Source organism: Lycorma delicatula, chromosome 1, assembly GCF_047948215.1.
Source record: "Lycorma delicatula isolate Av1 chromosome 1, ASM4794821v1, whole genome shotgun sequence".
NCBI lineage: Eukaryota > Metazoa > Arthropoda > Insecta > Hemiptera > Fulgoridae > Lycorma > Lycorma delicatula.
Genome location: NC_134455.1, coordinates 42,971,424 through 42,997,336, shown reverse-complemented (window position 1 = coordinate 42,997,336; position 25,913 = coordinate 42,971,424). Strand labels below are relative to the sequence as shown.

The window sequence follows — 25,913 nt, the reverse complement described above, 5'->3', positions numbered from 1 at the left end:
AAATCTATATTAATAATTAATAAATTAGAAATATTAATAAATAAATACCAAACTTCATGAATGATTTTAAACTGTTCTAAAAGCCAAATACTCTTGCATATGTCCATGTGCAAATACACACACAGAATTTTACATAACATAAAGTAATGTTTATTTTTTATTTCAATCACATTTTTACTCTATTATGAGTTTTAAAACTTATTGTCTTACTCTACCTTCAGGCATCCAATAAGTTAGATTAAATACTATATAAAACATATATTAAATAACATATTAAACATTTAAATGTTTTATATATAAAGTTTTATCTTTTACCTTAAACTGCACATAAAAATGAGTTAACTTATACAAATATTGAAATGTGTATGTTACGTAAACTGCAATCAAACCAATAAAATAATTTTAAAAACAAGGCTAAAGTATGATTTAGCTGACTGATGAGTTCACTAGGGTACTGTACTATACACTGAAAACCAAAATACTAATACAATGTTTTGTAATGATTAATAATGGCTATCAGACCACAAGCACAAAAAGCTGATTCTATGCTCAAATACAAATTGGACTGGCATCTGTCCAAATCTAATAATAAATTTCATTACTTAAGTAATGAATTATTCTCCAATTCAGTTGAATGTATTGTTTTTTTACAATGATTTTAGTTGAGTACAGAATTTTTTAACAAAGAAAGATTTTATTATTTTTTGACCAGAAGTCTAGACAAAAAATCCAGAGGTGTCAGGTTTAACTGATACTCTGTTTTGTGATGTCTGAAAGAAATACGGTTTAGTAAAGATAAAAGTGAATAATAAATTTAATTTAACCAACATTTGCTTGGTTTTACTGATATGTAAACTAACACATTTCCTCATGACTAATAATATTTTTCATGAACTAAGAATAACTTAATTATATGTATACAACTATAAGTTAAATAATGTAGAGAGAAGTTCTTCCATTTCCCACATTATTTTGCAGTAGACAAAGTTTAACGTCTCTAATAATATTAAATAGCAACAACCCGATTGGTCATTTTGAATTAGAGATGAGAATATCCATAAGTTGTAACATTTGTTTTATTCCTAGCATTATCTGTCCAACAAAATTTGCAGCCTTACAACTCGACCTGGAATTTTAAAATATGGTATGCAAATAGAAATAAATGAAAATTATTTTTAGAGAATACCTTTCACCAGTATCTACCAGTTATAGCCCAGACTCTGGTAAAAATTCTACTCACAAACAGAATGTTGAGCTAATTAATAATAACAATAGTAATAAGATATTGAATATGTTCTTTTAAAATTTAAACATACTGGATTCTGCTAATGATTTATATAATTTCATTAAGACTGGCTCTTATAAAATTATATGTTGCTGAATGTTGGAAATTATTTACTCTGCAACAATATTTCCATGAGAACAATGAGCACTGAAGTGTTATGATTTGTACAAGAAATTGTTTTTGTTTTATTGCAAATGTTTTAAAATTAATCTGATTTTTATTTCTGTCTTAGATCTTCTCTTTAAAAAACAAATAAGTTTTTTAATGAATATCACCTTAAGCAGCATGTCAGTGACCTATTTTTTATTTTATGTTATAACTTTTATTTACTAAGTGATGATTAATATAAGCATTGATTATAATATGCACCTCCATACTGCAAATGGTAGCGTCTCTGCCTTTCATCCGGAAGTCCTGGGTTTGAATCCTAATCAGTCACGACATTTTTCATACAGTAAGTACATTTCCATATCCCATACACAAGCTTTAAGATTGTGGCGATATCATCAAGCAAAAGAAAAAAAAACAATCTAAATCAAGTATGTAAAAATTGGCCTACTAATTTTTTTACAAGTCTAATCATTCAAAACATTTTTCCCAATATAAGACATCAGAATGAAGGAAAACCTTAACATGCACAACTACTATATAAAGACTTTAAGAGAACCTAAAGAAACATTGATAATTACATCCTTCCTTTGCAGATTTCCAAACCTTTATTTGCTTTAGGGAATAATTTTGGGTAATTTCATCAAGTAGTTGCCGATTTTTAAGCTTCACCAACATCGGTCCTAACTTCGTAGCCAATCTCATAACTGGCTTGCTCCCAAAACATGTACAAAATTTTACTGCTCAACAATTTTCTGTAAGCCTAAATACAGTACAGTATAATATAGTAATATATGTAACACTGTTCTGTAATTTTAAAGATGTGCACAATTAAAAACAGCAATCAATTTCATTGAACGTTATGATTTTAGAATAAAAAGATTTAATCAGACCTAATGTAAAAATTATCTGATGACATACCTCATAATTTGCTACCATGTCAAGACTACATTACATGTATTTGTTATTGAAGATAAGTAAGATGAGCTAACATTGTAGCTACATGGTCGCACAACAAACCCCATTATTCATTATTGCTTGAAAGTACATAAAGTATCTCTCAGTCAATAGCATGAGTTTAAAAAAAATACATTTTTTTTTAATTTCACATGTGATATCAAAACAAAAAAAAAATTGGTGTATATGTTACAAAATGTATCATCATTAAAAGCTAGTTTTCCAGTTTGGTATGCTCCAGCACAAGTAAACAAAAAATATTTTACTCCTGTCAGTTAGTGTTTTTTAAACACCTGTTATAATGTCATGTTTTTATTCATTATGTTGTGCTGAAGAACTCTTGTGAACCTATAAACCTTAACCAGCAAGAATATATCTCTGGAAAATTTAATTTAAGTTTTAGAATCTAACAGCAACTTTTGGAAGTACAGATATCTAAATTCATCTTACTTGTTACTCATTCAGATCTATTCATAAGATACAGAGTGTATCACAAAGTTCTCCTGGGACTTTCATAAAATATTCTACTCATGAAAATATTGGAAAAAGTTTGTACTATGTATATGTAAAACATATTTCCTAAAATGTTTTGTTTCTGTTACACTAGTGAAAGATTTCACTTGGATTTCAGCAATCCTGGTGAAATGAGGTTGTACTGAAGTGGTTTGTACAAACTGAGTGGTTTGGCCTAGGAAGAGAAGATGATAAGTGTGCAGTCTCCTCCTACATCTTTTTGTATAAAATGTATATTGAAAGTAAAATTAAAAATGATCTAGAAGTATATGACACAATCTATAGAAGGCAAGGAAAAAACAATGCATATAAGGTGGCATGGCTTTTGAGAACATAATATTATTTGGTTTTTAGACAGAATATTCAATAGATAATTCCAAAATTTGGGATGTAAATGAACATGAATAAAAAATGTTGGGAAAATAACAATGAAAAATGTAATATACTGCATACATGGAATAAATGAAAGATTAAACAAATTTAATTGATTTACTATAAAAAATTGACAAATCTGTCAAAGAAAAATATTAATCAGCTTCCTGATATGTAAATGTGAGCACTGAAAAATTTATATTATTTGAGTAAGACAATACTGGGTAGCACTACTGTATGTACATACGAGGGCTATTTTTTTTCAAGGTTCGATCGGTCACAAAATTAAAACCACAGTGAAAATAAAAAATTTTTTATTTGTAACAAGTACTTACATATTTATGCTATTTCTCTACATAGTCGCCACTCTGATTTAGACATTTGTCGTAGCGTGGTACCAACTTTCCAATACCCTCGTCATAGAAAGGAGCCACCTGTGTTTTCAGCCATGTTTCTATGCCGGTCTGCAGCTCGATGTCTGTGCCAAAATGTTGTCCTCCTAGCCAGCGTTTCATGTGAGCAAAGAGGTGAAAATCGAATAGAGCCATGTCCGGGCTGTATGGTGGGTGATCAAACACTCCCCAACGAAAACTCTGCAGGAGCTTCTTTGTTACAGCTGCAGTGTGTGATCAAGCATTGTCATGGAGAAAGACAATGCCTGATGACAACATTCCTCTCCCCTTATTCTGAATTGCCCTTCGTAGACGTTGAAGAATCACGCAGTATGAGGCTGCAGTGATGGTCGTGCCACATTCCATAAATTCCACCAAGAGAACTACATTCTGGTCCCAGAACACAGTAGCCGTACACTTTCTGTTGGAGAAGGTTCGCTTGAACTTCTTTGGTTTACTGGGAGAATGAGAATGCATCCGCTGTTTGGATTGTTCTTTTGTTTCTTCAGTTTCGAAATGGACCCGTGTCTCGTCCACTGTGACAATTTTGTTCAAAAAATCTTCTCCTTCATTGTAGTAGCGCTGGAGAAACGTTAGGGAGGCGTCCATTCTCATTGTTTTGTGGTAGTCGGCCAGCATCTTGGGAACCCATCTCGCACACAGCTTGCGATACTGAAGTCTCTCACTCACAATGGTGTAGAGAGCTGACCTTAAAATTTTCTGGAAAAATCACTCGATACAAAAATTGTGAACCGACAATTTTCTCGAATCGCCTCATCCACTCGCTCAATGAGATCATCGGTTGACACTCGCTTCCTTCCCTGACCGCCTGCATCATGAACATCTGCACGTCCTGCACCATTGTCACACTTTGCTGTCACTCATTGAAGTTTCACTGTACACATTACTTATTCGTCAATGAATTTCAGATGCATTACACCCCTCAGTCTGAAGAAATCGAATTACTGCACGCACTTCACACTTGGCGGGAGATGCTATTGTTGTAGACATGTTTACGTGCTAGCTGCATGTTCAGAACTAAACAAAGTAACGCGGTGTGATTGATTGCCACACTAGAGATGCTGTGCAACACATATACGTAAAGGTTCATCCGATTTTTGCTTGGGTTTTTATTTTGATCGGACCTTGAAAAAAAAATAACCCTCATAGTACATATATTGTATTTTTCCTACACAATGAAGTAAGATTCAATATAAATAACTGAGGAAGATGTACAAGAGTTCATGTCAATTGCAGGAATTGTGTTAGGGATGTAAACCCCTCACCATATTGAAAAACAAGTATTACTCGAACTAAAATATGCACTTACCCTCTTATCTGGATTTTATTTTTTTTAACATACACAGTATATAAAAATTTATTTAAAAATATATAGCTTAAAAATCGGATTGAATACATGCACATGTAGCTGTAAAAAAATCAATAACTCATGCTAGTTTTTATATTAATTTTTTTCAATAATTTAAACTTCCTTGTTTAGCATTATTTTGTTCATATAGAAGGCAACTTCTATATGAAGTTGCCTTCATATAGGCCCCAACTGTTGTAATTTTGTCATTTGTTTTTCATTTCTATTACTTTTATTTCCTACCTTTTAAATTTTATTCTATGATTTACTCTATATAACTATCTTAAGGTACTCAGTGTTAACAGGTTCACCAGTTCCTCAAACTACTTGGTGCTTCTATTATGTGACAATGATTTTCATCCTTTATTTTCTTTTGCTTACCTTCAATTTGTATAATAGAAGGATAATATTAATTATAGTTTTATTGATTCAAGTACTTAGTAGCCCACTGCGTACTTGTATTCTTCCATATATTACATTTTCATGAAATATACAAATTCAGGTAAATCACATTCCTGTTACTATTTTTTATTACATAATAATTCATTTTTTTATCTTATTCAGCATTATTTTTTGATAAAGTAAATTAATTTACTGTATGCACGACTATTCACAAGCATTTGGAAACATATATGTGGGGCAATGAAAAAGCACTTCACCTTATTTTTTTTTTATTGCTGTAACCAATTGTGTGGAGGGGAATGGTTGTGGAATGTGACCAAAACTCTTTCTTACTGATTGCACATCATTCACTGTTTTGCTATTGCAACAACCAGTTTGAAACCATTGCAGCAGTAAAAGTAAAATGCACGAGTAGCAACTGTCGTGTTCTCATTGCCATTCAAACTGATTGAATGGGCTGAGTAGTGAATCTGCATTAAATTTTGTTAGAAACTTGGCGACATGAAATTAGAGACAATAAGAAAAATTCAAACAGCTTTTGGTGATCAAACTATGGGCGTTACACAAATTAAAGAGCAATATTACCACTTCCAAGATGCCCAAACGTCTGTCAAAAATAATGAATGCTCAGACAGCTACTTCTTCCACCAGCAAAAGTTCCAAAAAATATCAATCAAGTTGAGAAATGCTGATGAATGATCGTCGAATAACCATTAGAGATCTTGAAGAATTATATTAGACTCGGTGAAACAGATTTTAATGAAAGATCTGGTATGCAGCATGTAGCAGCAAAATTTGTCCCACAACTTGTCATTCATGATCAAAAGGAAAACCACCTGAAAGTTATGCAAAACATGCGTGAATGTGCTACTAGTGATCCCGATTTAATGAAAAACAAATAAAATAAAATAACTGGAGATGTAACACGGGTCTATGACAATGATCCTGTGACAAAGACTGGTCACAGTCTTTTGTCATGATGAAATCCATCATTTCATTGGAAAACTCCAGGTTCTCTGTAGCAAAAGAAAGGCAGGAATCACAAAGCAATTTGAAGGTCATGTTGAAATTTTTTTTACATCAAGGCTCAGCTCATCACAAGTGTGCTCCTCTAGAACAAACTGTCAATGAAGAGTACTATTACTATTACATAACTGTTCTTCGTAGGCTAAGAATTGCTGTTCGATGCAAGAAACTACAGCTTTGGGAAAATTCATCACGACAATATTCCAGCCCTTGCATCACAACTTACCCAGAGATTCTTGCCAAAACACAAGATCAAACTACTTCAGCAGACTCCTTAATCACCAGACATGGCTCCCTGTGATGTTTGGCTATGCACCTTCCTATGTTTAAAATTCTGCTTAGAGGAAAGAAGTCTTGAAGACAGAGAAGAGATCAAAAGAAATGCAGGAAAATGACTTATGGGTTCACTTAAAATGACTTTGGAAAAAGCTTCCAACAATAAAAACATTGCTGGGATAAAACTGTTACATCAAAAGGAGTCTAATTTGAAGGGAAAAAAGTCACTGAACTATGTTAACTATTTTTGTTTTTATGAGCCAAGATTGGATATTTTTTGTTTACAGCTTGTATTTTACTTCATCTGAATATAAATTTGAAGCAAGTCTAATTTTACGTTTGTTAGTATCTTTGGATATCATTCCTTTAGTCTAGTATCTTACCAGTCAGTGGTTATCAGATGATTATTTTACAACCTAAAGAATTACAAATTTACACAACACTAAATTAATGGCCACTAATTATGGCTAATGAAAAGTTTTTTTACAAATAAAATAAGCAAGCAATGAATAATAAAATTGTTTTTATTTGTTGTTGATAGGGCTTAATGAATACAAGTGCCCATGTGTTACTTATAGCATGTACAAGGGATAAAATAATTTCTCACACATAAGATATCACATGAGAGCAGAACCGATTGAACTGATGATGATCTAAACTGATAAATATTTTTTTTATAAAATCAAAATTATTTTCATAATCCTGTTAAGAATTAAATCATTAATAATTCTAACCGTATAAAAAAATTCTTTAGAAGTTTGAAAACATTTGAACTTAGGTATAAAAAGCTGCATAAATAATAAAACTTATTAGAAAAAGGTTTATTTGTTTATTTAAGTTGGTTCATTAAATTTACACAAACAAGGTTGTAAAATAAATAAAATGAATTTCAAATTTAGTCAACTGAAATTAACTTCCATGTATTTAGACTTTAAAAATTATGTTAAGAATATATTTAAAATTAACCGAAGTAAAATATTCCAACTGAGTAACTGGTTGGTGAAACTGGAATTTAATTAATGGCCATACCTGTAAAAGAAAAAAAATATATATATATAACTGATTAATAATTATATAAAAAACATATTTCAGTAAAAATGCTATTGAAAAACTAGCTTTTCTTCTTTTATACAGTCAATTCAGATGCTATACATGTAAAAAGATGATGCAAGGTTATAAAGCATGGTAATAACAACAAAGAATTGAATGATCCAAAAGTGAATGATGATTTTTAACAAAACAACCACAAATTGTAAAACTTTTTAACAGTATTTTGCTGTAGTTGAAGAAAATGGGAAAAATTGAAAGATATATATGAGGGCCTTGCAGGCATAAGTCTTATTATGTTGCCGCATACTTTGCTTAATGTTGGCAAGTGCAGCAGTAGCCAGTTCAATGTCAATGTCAAAAACACATGGCTACCCCCGCATCCACCAATCTGGCCTTCCCCACTAAGCACTGGCAGCTATGTAAACAGCAATGCAGGAAGGTGAAAGCATTTACTCTTGAATTCCCACCAGGGGGAGAAGAAAAAGATGGAAAATGTTTCCTGACCAGCCCAATGTGGTGCTAGGAGATCTGCTGATGGGATGCCAACATCCCCACCTGAGCAACAGGCCTGGTCGGCCCACCAAGTCACTAGGAGCAGACAGCACATTTCTGCCCCACCCTGCCAGGCTTCAAGCACTCTTGCTGGCAGCCTGACTAACAGGTTTACCAGCAGGAGCCGGCCCATCATGGGATCACCCAGCAGACGAACACATTCCCACCGGCCTAGCACAACAAAGCCTACTACAGCCATGATACATAGTGGTGACAACAACAGATGCTGACCCAACACTGTGAGCACTGGGAGCCACACAGTATTGGAGAACAAACTGTCACTGAGGAGAAGCTCAGTCTGATTCCAATAAATGAGCTGCAACTCCCCACCAGCTGAACCAACCAACATCATGCACTTTTCAGGAACACAATTACAAAATCCCAAACACCCCTTTTCTGAGCTACAAGGTTGTTATAAGGTACCATGTGCCATCCATCAGAGGAATCTGGCAACAATTACAAAGAATCAATTCATAAAAGGTATTTATAAAAAAGTGATACTACAACCCTATAATTCTCCATACATTAGAGATGAGCAATGAAGAGAAGAAAAAATAGGCAGACAGCTTGCAAAATTAAATTTATTAATAAGGTATGTTGATGAGCAGGATCAATATTAAAAATGACCATGGATATGATGAGCAGTAATTAGAAAGAATAGGATCGTCAAATGAAATCATGATATATATTTTCTTTTTCAAAGAGTATACAGCGAAAAGGTTTTTACAACCTGAGCATCAAAATCAAAAGAATGCTATATTCAGAATTTATTGAAACAAGTATTTAAATTTTTGGTAAAGAAGAATGTTAAATTATTTAAAAAAGGGAAGACATTATAATGGTAAAAAAAAAAAATGGGAATGGATAAGGTCCTTTTATTCAAAAAATTGTTAAAGTAAATGAGGTTATGTTAGAAAATAAAAACACCTTAACAATAAATAAATCTATTTCAGTTAAATCTACTGTCCAGATTGTTATAATAATATGAAAAAATCATGCACTAACTGCATTAACCACAATTCAAACAACAAATAACATGTTAAGGCAACTATCACACACTGACAATTTTCATGGCAGTAAAGGATAATCAATTCATCATAGCTTATTATGTACAATATGTGGTTGCGTACTCATTACACTGCTTTTTTACCAGTATTTGTTACATACATTCTACCTACAGGCAATGACTAACTGTGGAGGCTATTCAGAAAGTAACTTCTGATTCGTTAATAGAAAAACACAAACTGATAAATGAAAAACGATTTCTTATGTACATCTTACAACTACTTTTCTACATAACTGCAATCTGAATTAAGGCACTTTCATATCTGTAAACAAGTTGTAAAATATCCTCATCATAAAACTTTGCTGTCTGTGAATTAAGCAGGTAGTAACACTGTTTTTCAAATCATCATTTTCAAAATACTGTGTTGATTTCTTTATTTTTGGGAAAAGGTGATAATCACTGGGAGCCAAATCGGGGCTGTACAGAGGATGGTTAAACAAATCCCATTTGAAATTGTCAATTTGGCGTTGAGTGTGCACTGCAGTATGCGGACAAGCGTTGTCGTGAAGAAAAACAATGCCTGAACTCAGCATGCTGTACAGTCCTTCTCAATTTCTGTAACTCACGATAAGTTTCAGCGTTGTCATAACTCTTTACATAAAATCAACCAATATCACACCTTCACGATTCCAAAAAACTGATGCCATCAGCTTTTAAGAAAAAACTGTTTGACGCGTCTTTACGGGTTTTAGAGAACTGGTGCCCCCACTGTATTGATTAAGCTTTTGTTTCCATGTTAACAAATTTAACCAATGTCACATCACCTGTTACAATGAAGTCAAGGATTTCATCCTTCTCGTTACAGCAACGGTGAAGGAAGATTAGTGGGTGACCCATCCTCTTTTTTGTGCATTAGTCAGAAAGAAGCTTAAGCATCTAGCAAAGCACAAAATTTGTAAAGCCTAACATATCAGTTACAATTTTACAGCACTTTTGCAATATGCAAGGAAAAAATTCAGATAACTTTGTTATTGATGATTTTCTCAAATTTTCACATTGACAATAATAATTGCAGGTGCTTACAACAAGTGCATCTAAGACAAATGAGAGTTAATCACTTCTTTCATTGTCTTGAATGTTTCTTCAACCTTTTCAAAACATACAGCACCACTGTCTTACTTCACTGTCACTCATGATATTCTCCCATATACTGCGGAAAATTCACGATGAATTTCAACATCTGACAAGTTTTTTGGATGAAGGAAATGGATGAGGTCCACACACACTTCACAATCAATGAGATTTTCTAAACAGCAGCCATTTTGAATGATAGTTTTACAAGAACAAACAAGAGAGCAATATTTCCAGTAACACTACTATAAAACCTCACTGAATTGGGTTATTCAACTGTACAAAGATAGAATCACTACCCCCATTCCTTCACTCAATACCAAGGACCAGAAGTTAATTTCTGAATAGCCCTCCCAGTTCAGCGAGCTGAGATGAGATGAGGAATTATTTTTTTCTCTGTGAAATCTAATTTCTCATTGCACTTGGTGATATCAAGCAAAATTTCTTTCCAAGATTTTAGCATTGTGTTCAGTTTGACTTTGCCAGTCATACAATTACATCCTAAAGTTGGTGTATTAAATGGTAAAACTTTTTTAAAAATTTATCTAATGTAGGATTTTAGTAGAAGCTCACTTAGATGTAACACTGCATTATCTAACAAAAGAACTATGCATTTAAGCAAACCTCCAGATCTAAGATTATCACCAACTTGAGGTACAAGATGCTTCATAAACATTTTATGAAAATAAGATAATTCATTCATGTATCTTTTTGTGTATAATAATACACTAGTAAATTTTTCACTGAAACCTTTTATTCTTCCTTTCTTTTAAGAAGATCTGAGAAATATAATATGCAAACGAATACAAATTGTTGTAGTCTATAAGAACCTTTAATATAATTTGAACAGTTATAGAGCAAATTAACTAAACAGTTTTGAAAAATGTAATACTAAATATAACAGAATTGAAGTAGAGCAAAAATGAAGCAAACACACTAAATATTATACACAGTGCTTGGTTTATGCGCAGTAGTTCATTTTGTTTCTCTTTGGGTATGTGAACAGATGCAGTAAGAGTGCATGGGAGGGAAATGAAGTTTCAGACACAAGACAATGTGTCTTCAGTCACTTTACAAAGTTTGCCAGTGTCATATCTATTGCACTTTGACTAGACTATTTTTTAATAAAAAACAAACAGTATTTTTTAAAAGACTTCCATTGCCTGCAGAAAAACATACACACTTAGTACAACAGTACACACTTAGGCAAGCACACACGTGTCTTGCTCCACTCGTGCTGCAAAAGTACAGGTCCCTCAACCATGACTAAAATATTCCTTTCAACCTGTACAAAAAGTACAATTGCAGACTTACTGCATACTGTTTTCTAGAGAAGGTGACTTAAAAATTGCTGTTTGATTACACCAAAAGTTTGGTTTCTGAAAAATCCATTAATAAGACTGCATTTTTACTTACTCCTGTTTCTTCAAGACGTGCAATATACCTCTTCACCATGCTGTGTCACAGCATGGCTTTAGTAAGTTACAGAACATTGAAGACATTTGTGCATAACAAAAGTATTTTAAGTGGCAAAATGCCTTGTCTGAATCTGTACTATTCTGATCTAATGGAGATTTCAAGAAACCACACTTGCCTGTGCCTGTGATTCACCATACTTTACATCAGTTTGCACAAAACATTCATAAGATATACAGCAACATAAAGCTCTGCTGCAAGCTGGTCACTGTACTGAAGCCTTAACGGCAATTGTTACACAAAAGTTTAGTTATGAAAAATATGTTGCTGTATAAATTTAATAAATTCAAGATAGAATTTGGAACATGATGTGGCATAGATAAGCAAATGTTATTGTTACTAGGGGCAGTGTCACATTTTTAACAATTGAAATGGTTATTTAGCACTGGATTTTAAGTTAAAGTTTTTCCAAACATTTTTTCTAATAACCACTTAGTATAGCTCTTTTTTCATATTTCCTAATTAATAATAGATATTAATAAACTTACTTTTGGAATTCCCATTCTCTATTATCCAATGGGCATACTTGACGAGTCTTAAGCCAGCGAGAAATGCAGTGGAAATGAAAAGCATGCTAAAGTTAAAAATTACATACAAACAATATTATTAAATAAATGATGCAACATTAGTAAAATTCTATTATAACATAAATCACAAAAAAAAATATATCTATATATATATATTAAAGTAAGTAAATTCTTTTACAATAAAATGTAAAAATTAAGCATCTGAATACTTAAAAAGCTGAAAATTTAATCTAATCTTTACTTTCCATATTTTCTCGTTTCTAAAAGACAGTATATACTGTGATAAAGATTTATTTTGACAACTCTCAATTTTTATGACTGCTGTTAACAACTACTAATTATTAATCTTACAGATTAAACAAGAACTTAATAAAACAGGTTACCTCATAGTTAGACACTAAATATAGAGGCAACTGAAAAATAACTCTAATATTTAAGTGAACACTAAAAAGTGGAAAAACTAAATCATGGAACATCTGCTGAACTGCTGTTAGTCACTTAAGTAAGTAATATACACTCCTCACACACATTGCACACTCCTCGTTTGGGTTTGTTTTTGATGTTGTCTTGTTGCAGCATCCTAAGCTGTACCCGGTGAACTGCCATGATTTTCTTGTTGGAAAAGGTTTTATTTTCGTTCTGTTAGCATATCTGCAGCATTGTGATGGAACTTCGTTCGGCAGTTCACAAACGATCGTCATATTGTTGTCCGTGCGGTTGATTAGAACTTGTAACTGTATGTTGCAAGTTCATATTTTCAATGTATAGGCTGATCGTCATAAAATTGAGGTCTGGTATAAAATCCTACAATTCTCACGTGCCTGTCGATTCTTTGTTTAAGCGGATGTGAACGCTAAGTCAATTTTGTGGCATAGTGGCTTCACCGATGATGGCGGTGAATTAATCTAGAGGGTTTATCACGCAATATAATTTGCAGGTATATAATATACCTGGTGAGTTGCCCACCTAAGCATGTATGGTGACGGGCCTTGGATTTTTGATTGGTTGAACAAATACATGGGCAGCCATGATTTGGAGAAATACTGTAAAAGGGTTGTCCGCAGGGCAGTTTGTTGGTCAGTTATTATGAGTGGTGGAGTTTGATTCACTAGTGTGGCTGAGGTTGCACAGCGGGTTTCGCATCGCACCTTATGCTGACAATGGTCTCCTGCTGGACGAGGGAGGGTAGTGACTTTTATTAATATTTCACCTTCTATTAATTTTTTACGTTAAATTAAATTAAAATAAATAGTTTTAAAGGAAATATATTTAGTTTATCGAGGATTTCATAAGAGAAAATTTATTTTATGGCGAAATAATGGACGTAGTACGCAAATGTCGTATTCTGAAAATTTAAAAGCTGATTAAAAAATTCATGCTTTATATTAATCAATTTTATTAATTTTTTACTTTAAATTAAATTAAAATAAATAGCCTTTACTGTACAAGTACTAGTACAAACTAGACCGCAAACCTCACAAAGAACTGAACAACAGAAGACTACTGAAACTGACACTCCAACAGATGCGGAAGATGAGCCTGAGGTGGACAATATTTATAACACTGATTTGGACTACATCACAGCCATGCAAGAAATCAGTGATGTTTGAGTTCTAACTTAATTTACAATAAATACAATTCTTGATTTTATTTATAGCCTATTAGCTTAATTGTAGTTTCTTCTTCACTTGCAGGAGATGGGGTACAAGCTTCTTATTACAAAATGGTTGATAAAAGACAAAATATGAGTTATATCCAAACAAAGATATGTAAATTAATTTTAAAAACCTTTGTGTGTAAACATTATATCATCTTCACTCTCCCTATTTTTACCTGGAATTAAATTTTTCTATTAAACTTTAAAATTGATTTTCTTGAAAAGTGGTTTTTGGCACTTGCACCCCTTGTCCTGTAGGCCCTTCAAAAGCTAGCTTATTTTTAAATAAATAGCTGTTTTAAAAAATATAATAATTTTCATGATTAGGATATAGTTTCTATTTTACTTTTTGTTAGATATATGCTGATTAAATTATATTACCTTCAGACATTTTTTTCCTGTTACTGACCAAGAATTCATAAAAAAAAAAATTGTAAGAATTTATTATTAGGTTTTCAATAGGGCAAGTTTAATAAATATTTTAAGATAAATATTCTAAAAAACATTCTTTTACTGAAAAAGATTTATTTTTGTAGTAGATTTTATTACACTTTCGTTATTATATATTATATTTTTAAATCGTGAGAAATAAGAGCAATATACATATACAATTAATCAGTAAGAAATTGGTTTTAAAAATCAAGTAATTAATGATCATTTGAATTAAAATGCTTCAAAACTGATCCCTGTAATGGTAATTCATTTTTTGCTTGTAAAAGTGGGACTTGAAATTCAGTAATTTAATAACAATGTTTTAGGGAAAAATTCTTCTATTGAACATTATTGTTAATATTTTGAAAAATATTCATTTTTGAGAATAAATTAAAGCTGAGCAATTTACTTTATTTCCATGTATTTTTTTAATTTTGTAGTTATATAATCTTTCTAAATGTGAAATGTACAATGCTTTCAACAGATTAGCGTTTCGGAGCTTGTTTAAGCAGATATTTCTGACTCTAATGGTTCTAATACTAACAGTTGGATCAAATTAATTATAATTTGTTATTTCTTCTCATTTTATACTTATAACTTTATACTCGCTTATATACTTACTTATTATTATTATTACATTATTACATATACATATATATATATAATTACTATAATTATATTATTATTACATACATATATTATGATTATAATCGTTTGTATAATTGAACGTATTATAATTGTATGTATATATGTAATGTACTTACCATTTTATACTTATTTTACTATTTTATATAAACATGATTATAATATTTTAACAGTTTGAAAATTTATCATGTTAATATAAAATAGTAAAATAAGTAAGAATAACAAATATAAAATTTATTAATTACTCTAACTATATTTAATTTTAGTTACATAAAATAGTTATGAAATACATTTTTATTAATGCTGTTTAAAAATTGAGTAAACCTAAAGTTTATTTTACTGAAAGACTTTATGCTTAAAGTAAATTTATTATTAATACGTCAATTTGCAATCTTAATTTCTTTCCCTTTTCTAGTAATTATTTGTTATATTTTTACACAAACGAAAAATGAAATTTTATATATATATGAGGGGGGCTCTTAATCCTACTGAAAAGTAGACTCAAAAGTGGTGGTTAGTGTCAAAAGTCACATAATCCAATGGATTATGTTAGTTTTGATGTCAGCTGCTTGGAATTCAACAGTGATTTCAAAGTTATGTTTGTTGTTTGTTCAAATGAATGTAATTAGCATTATTCAGTGTGTGTTATTATTACTGCTACTTATATGAATTTATGTCAAAATTGCGATGGAACTAAATGTTACTCCAGTTTAAGATGATCAGAGAAGTAGGAAACATCTCAGTAACCACAAAACTGGAAGCAAAAGGTAAGGGAGAAGTTGCTAGGTAAGTTCTAACCTAACTATGTTTTAAGGTTTTTTCAACATTATAATCAATCGTAAAGTCAATATTTTTTATGGTTTACCTAATCGTAGTTTACTAAACAATCTTGGTTTAGGTACTAAACAAAATTATTTCACCTAACTAATGGAGTCCCTAATTTTTACCTAAAAATACATGACAGGCATAACTAGGCGTAGTTTATGTTACCCTGAATAGACCAAATACAGACTAATAATAGTTATTATTTAGAATTGTTTGAAATTGTTTGAATTGCACAGAAATTTAGAATGGTTTGAATTTTTTTATGGGTTTCTTCTAAAAAAAATTGTCCTAATTAAGCTTGCTATAGGCCTGACACTCTTATATATAAGCAAAGACAAAAACTATTAGGTTAATAATTACCCAAATCGAGATTTTTTTTGTTTTTTAGGTACTCGGCATATAATGCTCCACAATACCCAAGTGTGACCGCACAGATGTCTGTTCAGCTGTCAGCAACTGAAAATGCAAGATGTAATGCACCTTAACAAGCTTTATTACAAAAAAAAAAAAAAAAGCTGACAGGGAGTACCAAGCCCATTTCATTTTGAAGCACATTGAAATTCTCAATTGTAAATGAAGGAGGCCAAGGCAGTAGAAAAAAACCAGAAAACCCAACATCATATGAATCCAAAATTAGAACAACATGCTGTTTTGTTAAAAATTCCAGGAGTGAAAGCATACCAGTCTGCCTTGAAACTTCAATTTATTTTGCAAATTTCACGATTTAGGATTAACAAAATAACAGCTCAATTCCATGCAGAAGGTTTTGAATCAGACAAGCAAGCATGTTTTAAAAGATCATCTGTGTATAAGCCTAAGAGAGAATGCTTAATCAAATTCATCAATACATTACAGTGCTTGAAATCCCATCACTGCAGAGGAAGTAGCCAATGTGAATATTAGTTCTGAGCTAAATGTAAAAAAATTATGGAGATTATACTCATCTAAAACTGATAATCTGCCTGTACAACTCCCATATTTCAGAGGGATATACAACACGAAATACAACTTAGGATTTGGCAATCTCGCACAGATATGTATTCGACTTGTAAAAGTTTAAGTGAACAAATCAAGAGAGAGGTAGATCGATCCTTCGAAGAATATGCTCATTATAGAAAAGAGGGTGCATAAAATAAAATACAAGGTGTTTTATGAAGGTTAGGTTGTTGACTTGTGGCTAAACGGACGCCATTTGTGGGCTGCGGCTACGTGTTGTGTTTTTGTGAGTTATATTAATTTTTGTGAGTTGAGAGGCGTGCATTATGGAAATGTAGAGTACAAGAAGCATAGTGGTGGAAAAATTTTTAAAATCCGTTGAATATCGACCAAGTTGTAAGTATTTTTGTGCTACATACGGTGGCCGTGTGGCGGCAAACGGTTGTGTTTTTTTGTTTCTTTTTTAAAACAGTGGTTGGCGGCCTTATGGTATTTTTTGTTTGTTTTTCTGTTGTTTGACGTCTAAAGACTACTTTTGGAGGGTATTGGCCCGTGTGTTTTGTTTTTTTTTTCATTATTACTGTAAGTTTTGAGTTGCCTAGGTTGCCTAGGTGACTGTAGTTTGTTTGTTTACGTTTTATTTATTTACTTTTTTATTTTGTTTCTATTTTCTTCTTCTCCGGGACAGTCGATTAGTTCGACTCACTGCAGAGTACGGGAGACAGTGACAGAAGCGCTACCAGCGGCGTGAGGTGGAGTTAGCTGGGTAGCGCTTAGTTCAAGTTATTAATCGCGCCTTAGGGGTTAGGTGGACCTTACGGAACGTCGCTACACCGCCCTACGTGATGTCTTCGGATCACGTAGACGACATGGGAGAAGAACTGCGGATGCAGGACTCGGTTGGATCCGATGCAGTGGTGATGGAGGAGGAGGGAGGCTTTTGTAGGTCTCGGAAGGCGCTGCACACAACAACACCGGTTGACATGGAGGACGAGCGAGCTTTCCGAGTTTCAGGGAAAATTAAGAGATCCCCTCGACCCTCCCCCTCTGCCAGCCTGGAGGATGTGACCTCGGGCGAGGTTGTGGTGGGCGAGAGAGCGGACAGGCTGCACAAAAGAAGACGACAGGGCAGTGAAGGAGTGGCGATAGACTGCGAAGAGCTGAGGGCACTACTGGGAGAGGTGGACTCCCTGATGGCTCTCTGCAGAGTCAATGCATCTGCAGGGGCGCTAGCGGATGCTGCGAGGAGGATTAAGAGGCACGCTGCAGAAGTGGCAGCAGTAGTAGCAGGACTGACCTGCAGTGTAGAACGCGAGGAGAGAGGTACGCAGACGCATAAGGCGGGGGTGACATCTATACTCGAGGCCCTGGCGGGGGAAGACCTGACCAAGTTCAAGCTGGCTGCAGAGCAGAGCTGGCCGCCTCATGTGTTTGAGAAGGTGGAGGAAAGGGACGGACTTCCAGAAGATGGCGGCGACACCAAGGTCTACGTGGTGGATGTTTCCGGGGCAAGGCGTAGCCCTTACATCGGGCATGTATGCCAGGTGGCGCCGGGAGTACGGAAGCGCCTAAATACGAGTCCCCCAACGCCTGGCACGGTCCTCAGAGAGTTCCAGACGGTCAGGGAAATTGGTAATCAGCTGGACCAGGAAGACATTGGCGAAGCGTATGTGCTCTTTGTGGATGGACGGAGTAGTGAAGTGATCGACCAACTCCTAACCGGCATGGACAGAGTGGCTGCTGACACCGACGACTCGCTGGTGGTAGCGTCGAACAGGGGACCGTGTGAAAAAGGCGCTGGAACGCTGGGCGAGAAAAAGGGACTTAAGTGTGAAGCTGTACCTGTCTGGGGAAGCAAGCACTTCGGTGGTAAGACAGGGACCGAAGACGGAGACCGTTGTTGTCAAGAAGGAGGGTGTCTCCTATGCGGCTCTCCTCCGTCAGGTCAAGGTGACCGTGGGAGAGGAGATGGCTGGAGATATCCTATCTGTCAGAAAGGGCAGAGGTGAGGAGCTGGAGGTACGGCTTCGTGAGGGCGCACGAGAGTCCCTTAAGAACAAGGTGAAGGAGGCGACCCCGGACCTGAATATCGTGGACAAGGGACCGGCAACTCGCCAGACTGTCATCCATATCAGGGACCTGGATGCGGAGGCTACACGGGAGGACGTGTGCCAAGCCATAGAGAAGGCCCTGGGAGGAAAAACGACAGCCAGGACAGCCCTGCGACCTGCATATGGCAGCACACAAAACGCAACGGTGGTGCTGCCGGTGAGAGAAGCGAGCGGGATCGTAGCGACGGGAAGACTTCGGGTCGGATGGCAGTCTTGCCGGGTGGACGCCCGTAGGCCTGAGGTGAGATGTTATCGCTGCTGGGAGTATGGCCATTATGCGGCTGCATGCACCGGGACGGATCGGAGTGGTAACTGCTACAACTGTGGAAGGATCGGCCACAAGCAGAGGGACTGCGCAGAGGAGTTCAGATGTGTGTCGTGTGGAGCAGTGGGCCATCGGATGGGTAGTCGGGCCTGTAAGCGCTTCCGCTTATGAAGTGCTTACAGATGAACGCCAACAGGAGTCCGACTGCCCACGATCTGGTGTGGGCGGCCGCATTGGTCAGTGACGTGGACCTGCTTCTGATCTCAGAGCCGAACGAGAGGGTGGTGGCTGCGGAGCCATGGATAGTGGACAGACGGGGAGACGCAGCCATCGTGAGTGTATCGGGTAAACGCGCGGTCCATAGGATCAGTAGAGGAGATGGCCTCGTTACAGTCGAATTGACTGACTATGTGATCGTGTGCGGATACATCTCACCGAACTGTTCGGCGGAACGATACACGCAGTTCCTGGGGGATCTGGAGCGGGTCCTACGGACCGCAAGGAAGCCGACCTTCCTGGCGGGCGACCTCAACGCTGAATGTCGGGAGCTGGGGGGCATCAGGTCCACAGCGCGCGGCTATGAGCTGGCCACGCTACTGGAGGCTGTGGGCATGGTGGGGCTTAACACACCCGGGACTCCGACATACACTGGAGGCCAGGCTTGTACTGCTACCGAAGAAAAAGACGCAGGAGAACGGGGAGGAGCAGTATCGGCCCCTGTGCCTGCTGAATGTGGCCGGCAAACTAATGGAGAGGCTGCTGATGGAGAGAATACGACAGGAGGTTGATACACGAGGAGGATTCTCTCCACGGCAGTTTGGCTTCACAAGGGGAAAGTCGACGATCGACGCTGTGAAGTACGTCGTGGACTGGGCACGTGAGACGGCACGGGGAACCTGGCGTACGAGGAAGATTCCACTAGTGGTTCTCCTAGACGTCAAAAACGCCTTCAACAGCATACCGTGGGGAGTGGTCATGGACTCGCTGAGGGACAGAGGCCTCAGCGAGTACATCGTCGCTCTATTAAACGACTACCTCCACGAGAGGAGGATCCTGGTGGAAACAGAAGATGGCAAAGAGGACTTCCAAATGGGTGGCGGGGTGCCACAGGGTTCGGTGCTCGGTCCACAGTTGTGGAACTTGGTGTACGACGGGCTGCTGAGGATAGAGCTCCCGGCGGGTACCCAGGCAGTGGCTTACGCCGATGATCTGGCGCTCCTTGTGTCTGGCGCGTCGGAAGGAGAGGTGGAGGAACGAGCTACTAGCGCTGTCAACATGGTCGGGGATTGGCTAAGGGGGAGAGGGCTGGCTCTGGCCCCTCAGAAGACGGTGATGGTCGCCATGACGGGCCGGAGGCGCCTGAGAGACATCACCGTGTAGGTCGGAGGCGTCCAGGTCCACACGTCAAGGGCTGCGAAGTATCTAGGCGTGTGGCTGGACAGGTCAGGCCAATTCACGAGGCATGTAAAAGAAGCTGTCGCAAGAACGGAGGAGGTGACGTCTAGGCTCGTCAGGCTCATGTCCAACCTGCGGGGAGGCGGAGACTCATTCTCTCAGTGGCCACATCGACACTGCTGTATGCTGTGCCGGTGTGGATCGAAGCGTTGGAAAGGAAGGGCAATGAGTCGAAACTGACCTCCCTGCAGAGAAGATCGCTACTTGGGATAACCTCTGCGTACCGAACGATATCAGGGGACGCGGCGGAGGTTATTGCAGGGGTCCCGCCGATAAAACTGCGTGCGAGGCAGCTGGAGAGAAGACGGGGGGGCATGAGCAAGAAGGACGCCTGGGAGGAAATGCTGGTGAGTTGGCAGGAGAGATGGGCGGCCTCCGAAAAAGGAAGATGGACGAGGAGGCTTATCCCCAATATTGGGCCATGGGTCCGGCGGGGATTTGGAGAAGTGGGATATTATCTCACTCAATTCCTGTCGGGTCATGGTGATTTCATGGCGTACCTCTTTAGATTTGGAAAAAGGGACTCCTGTGCATCTACAGAGTGCATCTACTGCACAGACGAGGATACGGCTCAACACACGATTTTTGAGTGCGTAAGGTGGGATCACGTGAGAAGGATGATGGGGCTCACGTGGTTGACTGCCGAAAATGTGGTGGCATACATGCTCCGGGGACGGCGAGAATGGTGCGCCGTGGAAACGCTTGTCAACAGGATATTGAGGGATAAGGAGGAGGAGCAGCGCCGGATAGAGGAGGCGCTGAGAGGCAGGTGACCGACCATGCATAGCGCTGGGAAAGGCCTGATGGTGCTACGAAATAGTTTTGTTCTTCTTTGTAACCGTTGTATTTATGTCTTGTGATGTGTATTTTGTAACCTTGTGTATTTTGTCTTGTGATGTGTATTTTGATGTTAATTAACCTTGTAAAAATTTTTCTGTGGTGCTCCCGGTAGCGGCACTGTCAGTTACCGATGACGGGAGTATTGGGGAGTGTGTTGCAGATAAAACTGGAAAAAAAAAAAAAAAAAAAAGGGGCGAATCGTGGTCGCCATGTAGGGCAGGAAAGGCAGCCCGGATGCAGAGGTCACTCTGGCTCCTTCATATGCAAGAATGAGGGTTAGTCGGGGTGCTCCGATGATGCATTCGGGACCCTCAGGTGTGTTTGGGGGGACGCGCAGGTTTGCTGGACCCGTGGAACGCGGGTTCAGCAACCTAGAGTAGGAAATGGGATCGGCAGCCCACTAGCTGAAGGGTGTAGTGGCCGTCCAGAAGGGATGGCTACTGCATCTTGATGAGGCTTGTGGGACCCCGATGGGAAGCCCTAGGAGAGGGCAAGGCAGGGGGGTAGACGACCGCCACGACACCCTGAAGTGATTGTGTTAAAGCTTAACGGCGAGGACCGGTCACTTCGGGGGTGTTAAAAAAAGAATAAATAAAAAAAAAGGTGTTTTATGAAAAAGTGCAAGATGATGATGATAAAATATTCATTTTGTCATATGATTCCCAGAAAAATCTACCGCTCCCTAAGATTTCCGACCAAAGTACGTATTACATCAGACCAAGTCTATATGCATAATTTTACTATTGTCAAAGGAAATGGCAAAGCCAAATTGACTCCAGAAAATGCCACAGCATATTGTTGGACAGAAAATGAGTTTCCAAAAGATTCCAATATCATTTCGTCTTGTGCATATGATTTCTTGAAATTGACTTATATGTCAAGTTATCAGACTTGTCTCAGATGGATGTTGTGGAGAAAATAAAAATTCAACAATTGTGTCAATTGTTAGTTTGTGGCTGGCTTCAAAGGCTGATGAATGCATCAAAGAAGTGGAAATTCTGTACACTGTCATGGGTTACAGCTTCCTGCGTCCTAATCATGTTTTTGGGGCACTAGAAAAGGAGCTAATTAGGAAAGATGTAGTCGTAAACCCAGATGAAGTGTATGATACTACAAATAAATACGCTACTTTAAAAATTGATTGGCAAGATGTGGGTGTATTAGACTTCAAAAAGGTACATACTGAACTAGTGAAACAAGTAAGCAATTGGCAGTTCCAAATTTCAAAAGTAAAAAGGGTTTTTATAAAAAGAAAACAAAATATCTGTATTGAGCATAGAGAAATCAACTACAGGTGAGATTTCCAGGTTTACAGAAGTTTGGAAACAGGGAAAAACATTGTTAATTTGAATCCGTAGTTAATGATAAAGAGAAACAAGCTAAATCTGACAAAGAAGAAAAATGTTGACAAACTACTGAAAAAGCACTTTGGAGAACAATGGAGACAGACAATTTTTTATGGTTTACCTAATCGTAGTTTACTAAACAATCTTGGTTTAGGTACTGAACAAAATTATTTCACCTAACTAATGGAGTCCCTAATTTTTACCTAAAAATACATGAAAGGCATAACTAGGCGTAGTTTCAGTTGAACTTCAATTTTATATTCATGTTGTTGACAATTCTATTGAAACTGAAGGGCCTAAAGATGCAATGCATGAGATGAGAGAAGAGGAACCCACTCTCACAATTTGAGTTTTTTAAAGAGAAGTAAAGAACAGTTTCTCCAATAATTTGTTTTAGATACCTATAGCAAGGACAGTATTGCTATAGGCAAGAATATATTTTTTTTTGTAATAAATTTAGAATTAAGTAAATTTATTTCAAATGGCTTATTGTATTGTATTAAAACATTAAAAACAAATTTTTACAAAACCATCTCTTTTTTCACTATCAATCTGTAATTCATATTCATTAGTTAAAAACTTTTTTATCATTTGAGTGTATAGTCAGAATAAATTCTACTTCAAAATAAGAGTGATATTGGCTTTTTAGTTTGGCATAATTAATCTAAAGGCTATCAAAAGTTGGAATCAAACTTACTTAATCCAGTATTCCAGTATCAAAACTTACATAATCCAAATTTGAAACTTAAATATATTTTAAAGTAAGTGATATAGCAACTTTTTGATGACAAATACAGGGTGATTTTTTTAATCCTGTTACCCAATTGTTAATGTCTGGTAATTTTTTTCTAAGAAAGAGAAATTTTGTTTTATGACACAAAGTTAGTAGCGCTACTCAACCGGTATAGATAGGGCAGTGTGAGTTGATTCTCCTTCAGCTGTGTAAACATTTGTGCCGTTTCTGGTCGTGTTACGAACAGAATGTCTTTTACCATAGAACAACGAGTTTTCCTTCTTGAACAATATTTTGCTACGAAATCGTACACGGGTGTAAAAGAATCACTTCAAATTAAATTTTGTGGTGTTCCTCTGCCAGAAAAAATGTCAATTTCTAGGCTAGCAAACTGATTTCGAGAGACAGATAGTGTTTGTGACAGAAAACGTAGTGGTCGACCTACTCGCTTGACAGATGACGTTTTAGAGAATGTGAAAATAAGATTGCTCAATTCTCCATGGAAAAGTTTACGAAAACTTTCCACGCAAGTTGGTTTGTCATATTCGAGTGTTCAGAAAGCTGCTAAAAAATTGAAATTGTATCCGTATCGCGTATGATTAGTCCAAGAGCTTCAGCCTCCAGATTTAAACAAGCGATTGCAATATTGCCGTTGGTTTAGGTCTCGTAAATGATAATGGAATCAAATTTTTAAATACAGTGTTCTTTAGTGATGAAGCTTGGATCCATTTTGTTGGTTACGTGAACAGTCAAAACTGTCGAATTTGGGCGGTTGAAAATCCTTAAGCTTTACAAGAAAAATCTTTGCATCCCGAAAAAATTGGTGTGTGGTGTGCGATATCTCATCATCGTATAGTCGGACCCATATTCTTCGAACAGACAGTAATTGGTGAAATATACAGGAATATTGTGCGCCAATTTGTGTCCCTCATGGAACCTCAAGAACAGTATTGCTGGTTTCAGCAAGACGGCGCTACATGCCACACGTCTTGAGAAACCATGGATTTTCTGCAAGAGTTCTTTGATGATCGAATAATAAACAAGGGCTTATGGGCTCCAAGGTCCCCAGACCTCACATCTCCTGACTACATTTTGTGTAGCTATATTAAGTCCGAGACCTTCAAAAACAATCCTCACACTATTGATGAACTTAAAGTCAATATTATAGACTTAATCACGAATATTTCCAATGCAACTCTTAAAAAGGTATCTGCTAATATGCTGAAAAGAGTTTGTGCGTGTATAACCGCAAGGGGTGGGCATTTTGAGCATATTCTTTAACAATTATGTAAGTAATAGCTTTTTATTAAATCTCTTTTGTAAGTAACAAATACATTTTTTATTCCACCTAAATTTCCCCTTCTTAAATTACATTTAAAATTGGATGAAAGGACTAAAAAATCACTCTGTACAGTGTTTTAAGAATATATTTCACAGAATGTTTTGATTTTCTGAAAATTTGTTTTTATGTATTATATGAGTTTTGATTCTACATCCCTCATATATACAAAACTGTTAATTAATATTTTAATATAAAGCTTCTATAAGTGTTTTACATAAAACATAAAAAACATTTCAAAAGTTTAACAGTCGAAGTTGCCTAATTTCAGTAAATATTTATACGAGGGATATCTCTAAAGTAAAAACCGCTGGGAGATTTCTCTGCATTGTTGTCTATAAGTTGTTGCATTGTAGTATCTTTGGTTATGTGTGAGTTATTACTTTATAAAATGAATAGGAAAATCTATGTTGCCACTGAATGTGAAATACGTGGAGTCATACGTTTTTTAAACCATCAAACATTAAGCCGGCTGAAATTCATAGGCAGTTGCTTACTGTGCATAGTGATAATATAATGAATAAAAGAAACATCCAAAAATGGTGTGAAAGGTTTAGAAATAACAGAATTAATGTGCACGATGAAGAACCAAGGACTTGTTGAAATGCGTCGATGATGAAATCAGAAAAGATCATCACGCAACAATTTCCGACCTGGCCCTTCTTTTCCCTGATGTTTCAAGAGCTGTTGGTCACATTGTCCATGACCATTTAGGCTTCAGAAAGGTTTAGGCATGTCTTAATGGAATGTCACAAAAAATCTGAAGTGGGATCCACTTTGGAATTTTTGATGTGCTACACAGAAAAAGGTAACGTTCCTTAATTCAATAGTTACTGGTGATGAAACACCGAGGATTTCATATTATACAGCAGAGAGAAAATGGCAGT

General features: G+C 36.5%; 1 protein-coding gene across 1 annotated transcript in view; it reads right to left on the bottom strand.

The window, feature by feature from the left end:
• Nucleotides 1–7,506: 7,506 nt before the first annotated feature.
• The window catches only part of LOC142317489 (endoribonuclease Dcr-1-like), a 57,184-nt gene continuing 38,777 nt past the window's right edge, over nt 7,507–25,913 (bottom strand). The window contains exons 7-8 of the mRNA XM_075354053.1: nt 12,404–12,489; nt 7,507–7,729 (exon numbers count right to left, since the gene is read on the bottom strand). Of these exons, the coding sequence (XP_075210168.1) occupies nt 7,713–7,729; nt 12,404–12,489 (103 nt within the window). The 3' untranslated portion in view covers nt 7,507–7,712. The remainder of the gene's footprint in view (nt 7,730–12,403; nt 12,490–25,913) is intronic.